Source organism: Marmota flaviventris, chromosome 6 (assembly GCF_047511675.1).
Source record: "Marmota flaviventris isolate mMarFla1 chromosome 6, mMarFla1.hap1, whole genome shotgun sequence".
NCBI classification, from domain to species: Eukaryota; Metazoa; Chordata; class Mammalia; order Rodentia; family Sciuridae; genus Marmota; species Marmota flaviventris.
In genome coordinates this window covers 60,263-72,959 of record NC_092503.1, presented here as the reverse complement: position 1 = coordinate 72,959, position 12,697 = coordinate 60,263, and the positions used below count along the sequence as shown (strand labels likewise).

General features: G+C 43.9%; 1 protein-coding gene across 3 annotated transcripts; it reads right to left on the bottom strand.

Moving 5' to 3' along the window:
* Window positions 1-1,856: 1,856 nt before the first annotated feature.
* Window positions 1,857-8,390, bottom strand: Pdcd2 (programmed cell death 2). Of its 3 annotated transcripts, XM_027939498.3 has the most exons (6): window positions 8,089-8,390; window positions 7,555-7,791; window positions 6,645-6,776; window positions 3,615-3,718; window positions 2,560-2,673; window positions 1,857-2,371 (listed from the first exon to the last, which is right to left on the bottom strand). In XM_027939498.3, exons 1-6 carry the CDS (start codon window positions 8,369-8,371, stop codon window positions 2,213-2,215), a joined length of 1,029 nt encoding a protein of 342 aa, XP_027795299.1. In that variant the 5' UTR covers window positions 8,372-8,390; the 3' UTR covers window positions 1,857-2,212. The 3 variants fall into 3 exon arrangements, with proteins under 3 accessions (XP_027795299.1, XP_071468939.1, XP_071468940.1); XM_071612838.1 differs by lacking the exon at window positions 2,560-2,673; XM_071612839.1 differs by lacking the exons at window positions 1,857-2,371; window positions 2,560-2,673; window positions 3,615-3,718 and adding an exon at window positions 3,725-4,321.
* Between the last annotated feature and the right edge of the window lie 4,307 nt (window positions 8,391-12,697).

Sequence of the window (12,697 nt, the reverse complement as noted above, 5' to 3'; positions counted from 1 at the left end):
TCTGTCACATGGCACATTTGGAAAGATTATCTGTCCAAGAAAGCAATGCCTCTCCCTATAAGTAGATCCTCTCTGTTCTTTCTTGAGCAAAAGTTCCATGATTTTTTCATACATGGCTTCAACATTTCACAATTCCTCAATTCCTAAATACATTATGGTTTCTGTTGAGTTCTTAGTGAAATTTTTTCATGAAAAGTTTAAAAAGTAGTAGTCATATTACTAAACTTAGTAGTGTTGTTGATTCTGTAGTTGGTTGCACCACATGTTCTAGACATGCAGTGGTCTTTAAATAATAATTTTATTTTTTCAGTGCTTATCTCAAGAGGCCGGGGACTCTTGAGATTTAAAATCTTGTATGAATGCTCAGCTTAAGGTGCAAAGTGGCCCAGAGGCACTCCTCACACTTGTCTAACCAGAGTCCACAGAAACTCCTAGACACTAACACTGGCTAGATGTACATTTAAAGTAGCTGGTTTTACATTCTACCTCTTCTAGTGTACTGGTTTTGAGGCTTGTAGCGCTTGTCTGGGTTTTGCCAGCTGTAGACTCATGCTCTAGTTTAGCATATATTTACTACAGATACAGCTGTGTAATTCCTAGGGCTATAATTCATTAGTGGGTTGCAAAATGATGGAATTTTAATCTTTCATTTATTAGCTAGAATTTGGTGTGGGGGGGTGGGTACTGAGGATTAAATTTGGGCACTCAATCACTGAGCCACATCCCCAGCCCTATCTTGTACTTCATTAGAGAGTTGCTTAGCACCTTGATGTTGCAGAGACTGGCTTTGAACTTTGTTCCTCCTGCCTCAGCCTGATGAGTTTATGCTGTTATGTCCAGTAACTTTCAATTGCTCATTTACTTCACCCACAGCCTGTGTGACTCCCCAAAACATCTCTGAAACTGTCAAAGGATTGTTACACCAGCACTAAGATATCTGAGATAAAAAGGCAGAGTGGAGCACGTTACTCTCTTGAGTGAGTAGGCAGTGTGTGTGCCAGGCAGGGCACTTGAACACGAGCAGTATGTCAGATGGCAGTGATTGACACCTGTAGGAGCATGGCAATGTGGCGATGTGCTTATTTTACGGTGTTTTCAAATGTCTTGACGTTGTGAGTGGCAATGAAGTTGCTTAACATATTCAAAATTTTTATGTGGTATTATTAATTTTTCATGTCCCTAAATAGCAGCTCTTACCATTTAGACCCTAACACATTCTAAGTAATTATTTCTTTTGGGACACAAAGACCCAAACCATTGCCTTTCCCACCAAGTGCTGTGACCAACTTTTGCCACTAGCTGATGACAATAACCTCTAGCAGCATGTGGTGGCTGTTGCCTACTGAGCACCCAGCTTGAAAGCCACCACCACCCTGTCCCTCTGAAGCCACTCTGGGCTAAAAGGAATGTGAGCATGAAACCAGCCTTGGCTACTTGTCTACAGATGGACCAGAAAGAACGTGGCCCACCTGAAGCCAACCTTTGCTTGCCTTCAGGCTGCTCCCTGGCAGGCACTCACTCTGTCCCGTTCCTTGATGAAGGCAGACCATGGCGTCTGTCTTCTCTGTAGGCAGGGCCCCTGGCTGACAAAGGTCAGTCCTGGATGGTGCCACTTTCCTTTCAGGCTCTGTTGCTACTTTAGTTCCTGGGTATCTCAATGTGTTCTGTCCTCAAACAATAAGTCCATTAGAATTTTACCTAACTCTCTCTTTGCCTTTGCAAATTACAGGTGGAAAAGTGCTCTGAGAGAGATGGTTTGACTTAAAAAGGCACAAAACCCATTTTATTATACAAGAATAGTACACAGTAAAAAGACTATTTCACTTAGTCCCACTGTTCATAGATAAACCAGTTCATAGTTGGTGTGCAGCTTTATATTTATATTCAAATTTATATTTTTGTACATATACATGTATAAATATTTTTACAAAAACACCATGATATAATGGTCTCTTGGTATTAATTTAGACCTCCCGCTCATTTGGTATCCGTGTTAAGTGTGTATCATTAATAACCTTTCACTTGGATGTACCCAAATTCACGTAATTCCATTACTGGACACTGTTTTAGAAATATTTAACACTAAACAAGGCCCCAAGCCACATCTTTGTTCCTCCATCTCTGGTACAGTTACTTTCTTAGGGATAAAATCAGAGATGGAATTGCAAGGCCGTAAGATGTTGGTAACCTTTTTTAGGGCTTGAAGATGTCTTTAAGGTGTATCTGTTACATCCTGCTTCCATACAAATTCCTCTGTGTAGCCAGTGCCCAAGCTACAGTTCTCGGCGCAGGTGAAGACAGCCAGGATACCCCAGTCAACACTCTTGCCCAGTCTGTCTGCCTTGAGGTGGTTCAGGAGCTGTGGCATGACCTGAGGAGAGTGACATGGGGGTGAGTAAGATGCCTCGTGGCACAGAACACCATCTGTTCCCATCACCACAGGGCACTTTCTGTATTACTACTGTCCCATGGGCACCTGCTATTTTGGTAAAGTTTCTAAATGTTCAAAAACAAAGCAGGGTGATTATACACTAAAATAGTCCTGATTTAAGGCCATACCTGGAATTCAAATATTCTCTTGGCACCACAGGGACAGTTGGGAATATCCTCCTCTTGAGGGATGTTTTCACCAGAAATCCAGATGGGCTCAGTACCCCTGCCGTATCTGAGAATCTAAAATCAGCAAGGACCACATTCAAACAGGAACACCTCACCCAATGGTTTCCAGTGGTAGAAATTTCTGATTCATCATCTAGGGGGCTGCACAGGCTCCACAGTGTGTGATGTGGCTCTGACCTGAAAGGCAGTTCACGGTGTGCACGGTAATGCTGCCTCAACTGGCTCAAAGCCACTACTTCAGCTACTTTCCTACATGGTGCCTTCTCTTCCTAGCCCATCAGAATCCTCATCTAGGAAGTACATTGTGAAGGGACTAAAGCTTGTGACTCCCCTTCCTATACAAAATGCTGCCTGAGTTGGTACTTACCTTCAAACATATGTAAGGAACTTGAAGCATTTCCAAAAGGACAAATACCTAGTGAAACACGGCGCCTATAATAAACTCATTGAAATCAGCTTCCGAAAACAATCAAGTGGCTATCTTGTTAAAAGCAGAATCAGTGCTAAAAACCACCTTCTTGGCGTTTGGAACATAGGTCAAGGTCAAATCCTTCCTATAAATTGATTCTGTGACTGGTTTTTAGGAATATAGCTGAGTTATCTTAGGTATGTATTTGTGGTGAAGGAAGTTATAGAGGAAAGTGTGTTTATCTGTTGGAGAATTGGCTGTGTGTGTGTGTGTGCGCGCGCGCGTGCGCACAGCCAGTGGTGCCTAAATGTCATGTATCTTAGGCAATACTGCATCTCTCATGGCTGATGCTTTCTTTAGAAAATGAATCCTGTGTGATAAACAGTATACCTTTAGGAGTTCAGGAATGTGAAGTGGAGAATAACTGCAAAAGCACCTTTCTATGTGCCCCATCTGTGCAAATACCACAGTAGCAAGATGTCTGTGGACTTTGAAGGAAGAGACTAGCTTAGGAGTCACTTCTCAGGGACCACACTCACCAAACAAAACAGAAAAATAAAGTCAAGAGGTATAAATTCTCTTTTACCTGCTCTGGTTCAAGGGCTATCTGAGCTTTGAACTTCTGGAAAATGTTATCTTCCCTGGATTCATGCTTTGCCATGGAATCCAGTTCTTCCTCAAGAGCTTCATCTGGAAAAACAACAGTGACTTTACAGAAACAGGAAAAATCCCACATGGCAACAATTCACACATGTGAAGGGAACCCAGTTCTAACCAACAGCTTTCCCTGTTAACTCACACATTAAAATTGGTGCTTATTTCTAGGTGCTTCATGTAGTAGTACATCATTACTATGCCCGCTCCCAAATTATAGACCCAAGCCAAGCACCCTGCCCAACACACAGGACACCTAACCAACGTGCACCCTCCTTATGGCTACTCTCACTCAAGTCTCCTTGCACACACACTCAGTCACCCAACACCCACTTTCTGTTGCACATTCATTCTTGGGATTCCAACCACCCTGAGACTGGTGGCTGCCAAGGCAACCTTTTGTCTGTAATGTATCAAAACACTCTGATCAATATTGACTTACATAGGCTGAAATAACACTTCACCACTAATAAAATCACAAGAGCACTAATTAGTGGTACTCACTGGCACAGCCAAGATGGAAGGAGGAACCAGAGCAGCCTATATCCAGTGTAGGAGAAAGCTTCAGTGTGACCTTATATGACATTTTGATGTTCCCTCTGGCTTCCTGCCAACCTCTTCCACTAAGGAACTCCAAACCTAGGTTCAGGATGACATCCCCCCATGGGACACTTTTTTCTTTTCTTTTTTTGCATTTTGTTATGGAAAATGTTGAACATGTGTAAAATTAGAAATACTATAGTGAATCATCGCCAACTAAAATTTCAAGGCCCCAACTCAGTTACCCTGAAGTGAACTCCAGACATCTCACTGTGAATATTTCAGCTACACACCCCCTTGAAAGACACAAATTTTCCTTTATTTACAAATTTCAACTTGGATGATTATTTTTTAAAGTATCATTCTTGAGCCATGCAAAGTGTTTTAATACTGGTTAGTATTCTTATGGATGTTCAGATTATCCTGTGCCACTTGGAGCCTTTTCACATTAGTTCTTGAGTTCTGACACGGCCCTATTAGTCTTTGTTTCCTTGATCTCTGGAAGACTGTTCCAACACTATTTGAACCTAGCATCTTGTGCTTTTTTCCCCTATTCTGGAACCAACCACTTGTCCAAAGAAACTAGTGTTTGTTTTAAAGAGAAATAGTATTTATGCATCAAGAATGCCTATTGCTGGGCTGGGGTCATAGCTCAGTTGTAGAGTGTTTGCCTAGCATGTATAGGCACTGGGTTTGATTCTCAGCACCACATAAAAATAAATAAAGGTTCACCAACAACCAAAAACATATTAAAAAAAAAAAAAAAAAAAAAGACTTCCCACTGCTACTGAGTTGATTGTTTTATTTCTAAGCCTTTGTAGCAGATTAGATGAATCAGAAATTCACAGCCATGCTTTCAGTATAAAGTCAGACCTACAGGGTGTTCATTTAATCTTACATTTTCCATCTTTCTTCCATGCCCAGCAGACCAACATGGTGACTCATCTGCTTTATTCCCTAATACACAACCATCTCAAAGTAACAGTAACACCAAAGCTGTCTTTTCTCTATTGAGGTAGATCCTATCAGGGAGGTACTGCTGAATCACTGTTTCCCAGGAATGTAACACAGTGATAAAGCACTTGAGTAGCACACATGAGGCTCTCGGCTCAACAGTACCGAAACAACAACAACAACAAAAACCCCACTATGTTTCTAAGTAATTTAGAATAGATTTAGAGTGGTTATGAGACTAATTCATTTATTTTTGATTAGTGACTACTTTTAAAATTTAGTTTCACTTCATGGTTATATAAATCCTTACATGCAATCCTTACATAGTGGCAGCTACATGAAACAAGATGCCAAGCCCAGCCTTTGACTTCCACTCCTCCGATTTTTCTGAAGGAAAGCATTTTCATGACTCAACGTTTAACATATCTAAAACCACAAGCAATAATGAACACACATACAAATAGATGCACCCCCACCCCCGCATTTTTCTATACCATCATCACAGCACCTGAACTTGCTTTGGTCGTCACAGGGAACCTGACCTCCCTAAGCAGTATCTGGGCTCCTCCACAAGACAACCCAACATTGGAGGTTGCTGCTTCCCACTGTATTCAACAGCAGAAGCAAAGCACAAAGCAGGACTCTCAATAAGTGTTCTGGACTGTATGAGCCGACTGAACTGTAAACCAGAAAGCTGACATTCTTAGTTTCTGTAATCCTGTTGAAGTGGATAAGAGTTCAGGTTTTAGAGTTGGCAATAACTAGGCTCCAGCTTGAATGATAACACCTATCAGTTATTTTGACCAGAGCATGTTATACTTAGAACCTCAACTTCCTCACTAGCAATGTGGGACAGCTTCAGGATGTCATTGAGAATGTGTACAGATGGCCCCTCAGCTGAGTAAGTGCTGGGTACTCATCAGCACAGACACTACCCAGAGAATGAACTCCAGAGAAGCTGATACGAGCATGCATATAAAGCTGGCAAGATGAAAGAGAAACCAAACACCACCAGGTACTCTTACTATTTCCATCTGGGGGACAGATCTGGAACCCAAGATAACCCTCCAAATTTCCAGCACCCAGCATCTTGGTTTTTTTTTTTTTTTTTGTAGTATCGGGGATTAAACCCAGGGGTGCTCTACCACTGAGCTACATCCCCAGCCCTTTTTATTTTTTGAGACAGGGTCTCATTAAGTTGCTGAGCCTATCCTTGAACTTGCAGTCTTCCTGCCTCAGCCTTCCAAGCAGTTAGGATTCCAGGGTTTTGTTGTGGTACCTGACTCACTTCCCAGGTTTTTTAGGAAGCAGAATGTACCTGACACACGCCAGGGAGGTACAGGAAGGGTATTTTCACTCGACAGCTTATGGTCTCCAAATAGAGTCCATTCCTCTCAGGACCACTTTTCTTGATGTACTAAGCCCTTTCTACCATATTTTATCATGAGTGCCGATGCCGACTCCTTACCCATGCTTCCTGTGATCTCAAAGTCTTCTTCCTTTTCCACAACTTCAGGCACAATCTCCTCCTCTGTTTCTATGACAATTTCGAATTCAGGAAAAAGGAAGTTGTGGTCTGGAACTGTATGGTCCAAATGATCTAAGACAAATAATATCAACAACATCATAAGTAACTATTTGGTTTTGAAGACAATCTATAAATTTTCCATTTCTAAAGTATCGCCTCATGTCCTTGAGTGATTTCATTGTTAAGCCAGGACAGGATGTGCTCACAGACCTGGGTGGGCAGGTCAGTTGGCTGACAGCCTCATCATGCGTCAAAAGTCATGACAACATAAGAACATGAGGCTACTGCTGGCCTAACTCAGCATACTGTTTTATGGTAAGTTGCTTTTTTAAATAGGAGTGTGCTGTAAGACAATAAGAAGTAAACTCATAAACAAGTTACTTGTTATCAAGCAGTCTGTACTGTACATGATCACTGCAATGCTGTTACACAACAGGAAGCACAGTAGGCATATTTACACCAGCATCACCCCAAACACAGGAGTCTTGTGTTGACCACTAAGCAAAGTTTTAAGCTCCTGTAGACTTAAGGGATCACTGTTGCAGGTTGCCTGTTGTTAACTGAAATAATGTGTGACTATATTATGTTTTGCATAGTAACAGTTTTCCCTACTAAATTTTGGTATATGTAGTGCTGGTATTTTAGATTAGGATCACAGATTGTGATTAGAGCAAGGCTGGTCACACAACATTGATGAAGACTTTACTGTCACTATTATGAAAACATTCCTATTACCAGCAATGAAGTTTTTGAACTGTACTCTGTTTTCCAATTTAACCTGGAAATAAAATATTTGTGTTGGATGAAACTAAGAAACAGCCGAGATTAAAAAAGAAAAAAAAGGACTTACCTTGGGTACAAGCCTGCTTGTGCCCCAACCTCCAGTCTAGCGTCTGATGCTCCTTACTGCAATAGTGTGCTTGGTGGCATCTGGAACACGTTTTAGGGCCTAAACAGCCACAAACCCTGCAGAGATGAGCGCCCGACCTAAGTTGGAGACACACAGATTCTGTTTCTGGGGAAGGGTTCTCAGATGGTGGCTCATAGGAGTAAAACTCATTTTTCCTGGGTAGCTGATTCCTAAAAACTAAGAATAAAGAGAAAAGGTATAAAAACGTCCAGCGACACAAAACAGCAATCCAAACATATGAGTCTCTATGCCATATGCCTTGTAAAATGATTTACTTATTTATAGAAAGGCATTCATTCATAGCTGGAGAATTTAAGTTTTTGCTCTTAGGGAGCTTATTTCCTAGACAGAAATCAAAAATGAAAACGAACGAGCATTTAAAACTCGAGACGGCATTTCGTCGGGTACAGACAGCGGAGCTGAGTGAAGCCAGCACGGACCGCGATCGCCACTCGCGCGTGGGCCCCGCCGCACCTCGTAGGCCGGCGCAACAAGGCGGCTCGCGGCAGCAGAAGAGGAAGAGGCAGCGGTGGAAGGCGTCGGCGCGGCCCGGCAGCGGCGCGTACACCTGCAGCAGGAAGGCGAGCGGCCGGCCGCAGCGCGCGCAGCCCAGCGCCGCAGGCCCGGGCAGCGCGGCCTCGCCCAGCCACGCCGGGCGCCCGCCCACCTTGCTGGGGAACTGCTCGCTGCGCAGTCGCCACGCCGGCGCCGGCTCCGCGAAGCCCAGCTCCACCCGCCGAGCCGGGGCTGCCGCCATTGGGGCGAGCGCGGGCCGCTGGGCCGGAAGCGGAACTCGCCCAGACCGGAAGCCGGAAGTCTGGCACCGCTCGCAAGGCGGAAGTGAGGCAGGACCGGAAGCGAAGGTCGGCCTCCCTTCGGAAGGCGCTAGTGGTGTTGGGGTACCGAAGTGTACCTGAGTATGGGGCGTGCTTTTTCATGAGTTCAGCTGTGATGCAGCAGGACTTTTTGGTCACCCAGTGGACCCTACAGCCATGCCCGGTGGTGGGGCGAGGCCTTCAAGGAGTAGTATTAATAAGCCCGGGCGCTCAGCTGTGGAGGAAAGTAGGTTAGGTAACCACGTGGGAAACTCATCCACTCGCAGAAGGATCTAGCCAGTTCCCTGAGAAGCCCTGGAATACCGTATATAATAAATATTTTCAGCGGAGGAAGGCATGGACAATCCAAATTAAGTGATTTTGTTTAAAATTTATGTTGCTCTTAATTCTTATATGATGCACTTCAGCAGCACAATGTTTTTAAAGCATCAGGTTCATAGTCTTTCAGAACTGGGATCTAAGAAACAGAGGCAACTCGATTTTAATCAGAATTGTCAGATCAAGCTGGGCGGGCAGCGACCAAAGGAGGCAGATTTAAAAGGGCCGCTGAACAGGCTTTATTGAGTTATCACTCCCCGGGGGAACTCGATCAGACCCACAGAGAGGACAGGAGAAGGGTCTGAGGAGAAACTGCTTGGAAGCTCGACTGGACTGGACTTTTATGGGGCTTACAGCAGGAAGGGAAGGGCTCAGGACAGGAAAAGGTGTTCCTAGGGTCTCTTGCCCCCTTGGAGTTGGTCAGGGGAGTTGGCTGAACTCCAGGATTGGTGAGGGGGTCCTGCTGATTGACAGGCATTAGTCAGGAGATCTGGCTGATTGATAGGCATTTCCTCCTGCATCTGATTGATGTTCTTTTCCCATGCGGGCTTCTTTGTTCTAAGTCGCCACCACCGACCTAACAGGAGTCAGTGGTCTTTTCTTGTGTCCTGGTCTAACAGCCCCCTCCCTTTCCCTCCCAACCCCTATTCAAACTCTGATTCTTGCCATCAAGTCAGAAAGGTTTCAGATGTGTCACTCAGAGTAATGGAAATGAGTTTATTGAAGGGATAGAAAAGGGGACACTCTCAAGGGAAAAAGTGGGTCCTTTCAGAGAGGAGAGGAACAGCTGCCTCTCCTGCAGTCCACAGTTTTATTGAAGATCCCAGGGAAATTCCTAGAGAGTCCCACCCAGATCCACTTTTGATTGATAACAGGGTGACCTCGTTCTTGTCTCCACTGCCATGACAACTGTAGGTCACCTTGGCCCATGCTGAATTATTCTAATTGGATTCTTAACCATACACTCTCACAAATTAAAAGGGTCTCTCCATTCAAATGGTCTCTCCATTCAAAGTAACTTGGAGTCCTCTTAATGTTTCCTGTCCTGGATTTCCTTGTAGATAACAGATTGTTTGCTGGAAAATGTGGCATAGCCTGCCACTTAGGCCAGTCAGGGATGCAGGCAAATTGCTTTTTCGCAAAGAAAGCATGTGGGGGTCGGTATAGTGGGCTCATTTTATAGAATTATTCTCTTAATCTCGTATACCTGATACCACCAGTCACCGAGTTCTGCTTCCTCAAATGTTTAAATTTGAACAGAAGAGAAGCATGCAGAGGCAAGGGTAGAAAGCAAATTTTATTTAAAAAACAGTGACACAGACTTCTTCCAGGAGAGAGAAACAGGCCATAGCTGTTGTTCTGGTATCCCAAGAAATGGGAGCATCTTACCCCTTTTATACATCTTAGGTTTTCTTTGTTCTCCTGTCTTCTTCCCCCTTATCTCTCTCCTTCTTGCTTAGGAGATACCTGTGTGATGGCCAAAAGGTGAGAAGCGGGAGGAAGGGCCAAATAGAGTGATCCAGGCAGGTAACAGCCCAGGGGGCATTAATTAGCAGCTCCCTGTCTGCTCTGGGGGTGTTCATTAACAATCTGTGGTAGGGACAGTATAAGCAGGTAATCTTGATAATCCAAGGGCTCTGGAGGCATTACATTCCAACCTCCCAGGGGTGGTCTCCATTTTCGTGATCTGACCCAATTACCTATCTACACCGACTGCCTGTCTTTTTAATTCTTGCTTCATTTCCGTGATCCTCATATATCTCCCCTCTAATAATAGGACTAATAGAATATAACTTTTAAAAAACTTTAAAAATATCCTTTGTAATTTCATCATCTCAGTATAAAAAGCCCTCCCCCCCCAAAAAAAAAAAATGTTTAGGACCTTAAGGTTTAAGATTTTAGGACCTTAAGACAAAGTAACTCCATTTTGAAAATCAGCACTCACCATGTTAAGAAGCCCACCCCGGCATGACCTCATTAATCAGCCTCATAGAGTTTCTAACTACTGAAACCACAACAAAGACACCAAGTTACAATCAGAGGACCAGATGGGTTATTTTATAGCTACTTCATCTTACATGACTATATAAGAAGTTTTTTCAGCAGGCTACTGCACCTTGTAGAAAGGCAGCCTGGCAGATATTCTCTGTCAATAAAGCTTTGGTTTACTCTCATGGATATAGGGTCAGACAAATGTGAGCGGTGGGAACATGAGGTTCAGAGTATAATTCCATAAACTGGGCCCAATGTGCTAACCCCCATGTGCTTTCTTTTCCAAGAAGCAAATCACCTGCAGCCCCCACCTGGCCTAAGTGGACAGGATATGTCACATTCCTCAACAAACTACCTGTTATCTGCAGCAGAAATGCAGGCCCTGAATAACATTGATAAGAGAAACTCAAGTTACCATGAAGGGGGAGAATTTTGTGACCATTTTCACAAACCAGATCCTGAAACTCAGGGATATAAGGATAATTCCTCCAGACCAGAAAATCTGTAAGTATTTATGGTTCAGAACCAGTCAGCATGGGTCAAATTAGAACTGGTCACTAGCTGGGTGTGGTGGCACAATCCTGTAATCCCAGCTGCTCCAGAGGCTGAGGAAGGAGGATCATGAGTTCAAAGCCAGCCTCAGCAACAGCAAGGCACTAACTCAGTGAGATCCTGTCTCTAAATAAAGTACAAAATTGGGGGGCTGTGGTAGTGGCTCAGAGGTAGAGTCGCCTAGCATGCATGAGGCACTGGGTTCAATCCTCAGCACCACATAAACAAAGATATTGTGTCCACACAAAACTAAAAAATAAATATTAAAAAAAGTACAAAATTGGACTGGGGATGTGGCTAAGTGGTCCAGTGCCCCTGAGTTCAATATCCAGTATCCCCCTGTCCCCCCCAAAATTAGAACTGCTCAGCATAAACCAAAGTAACCTAGAGTTGTCATGGCAGTGGAGACTTGAAAGTCTGATGTCATACTGCTGTCAGTTGAAAGTCAAGAGGGGGACCTGGGTGGACCTTTCTTGAAAATTCTCTGGGATCCCCAATAAAGTTGGAATGCAGAAGAGACACATAGCTGAACCTTGCAACCAGCAAATGAATAATAATGCAGAGACAAAGTTATTTGAAGCTGGGGGAATCAGAGGACTTCAACCAAAATGAAGTGAAGTCCTAGGCTTTCTGTCTCCTTTGGTAACCAAAAGTGTAAGGGTAAAAGAAATTGAAGTTAGTGTAAAAGTTAAAGTGTAAAAGACCGGGCATTGTAAAGTTTCTAAGCTGCAAGGCCTGAGTTAAAATGTAAAGGATTAGGTATTGTTAGGTTTCTATGCTACATGCAAAACCTGAAATTCCTGTAGCTGTTAAGACAATGCTTGGAACCGCCCAGTAAATATTCCCCCTGACCGCTTGGTTGTCTAATAACTCAGGGCTCTGTATGATCTTGCACGTAGGCATTGCAGGGCCTGGACCAATCAGTTCGAATGTGTACCCCGTTTAGAACTGACCTATCACCCCCACCCGACCTGTTCCCGCCAATAAATGAACTAATCATGTTTAGGAATTGTTGTTTGATTTTCCCACGGTGTATGATGATTTGTTAAAGGAGACTGTGATGTATGTAAAATCCCCGCCCTCCCCCAAAAAAGTGTACTTAAGCAGTGCTCAGCCCCTGCTCGGGGCTCTGGGCTGTTCTCCCTTCTTGAGTGGGCACGGAGCCCTAGCATGCTAGATCAATAAATCCCCTTCTGCCAATTGCATGAGTGGTCACTTGGTGGTCTATTTCTCCGACGCTTCGCCGGACCCTTACAAAAGCTCTATTCTTGTCCCTGATGCCAATACAATAATGAGGACTCTGTTTTGAGAAAAGGGAAATGTTGTATTACTTTGCTAGCAAAGAAGAAACACAGGGCTCCTACCCCAGAGGCTGTGATTCTGCC

Excerpts from the sequence above, each read along its gene's own strand:
- Pdcd2 (XM_027939498.3), bottom strand. The coding sequence starts at position 8,371 with ATGGCGGCAGCCCCGGCTCGGCGGGTGGAGCTGGGCTTCGCGGAGCCG. Across the intron at positions 7,792-8,088 it reads TTGTTGCGCCGGCCTACGAG|TTTTTAGGAATCAGCTACCC; the intron begins GTGCGGCGGGGC and ends CTTTATTCTTAG. Across the intron at positions 2,674-3,614 it reads TAGCCCTTGAACCAGAGCAG|ATTCTCAGATACGGCAGGGG; the intron begins GTAAAAGAGAAT and ends TGCTGATTTTAG.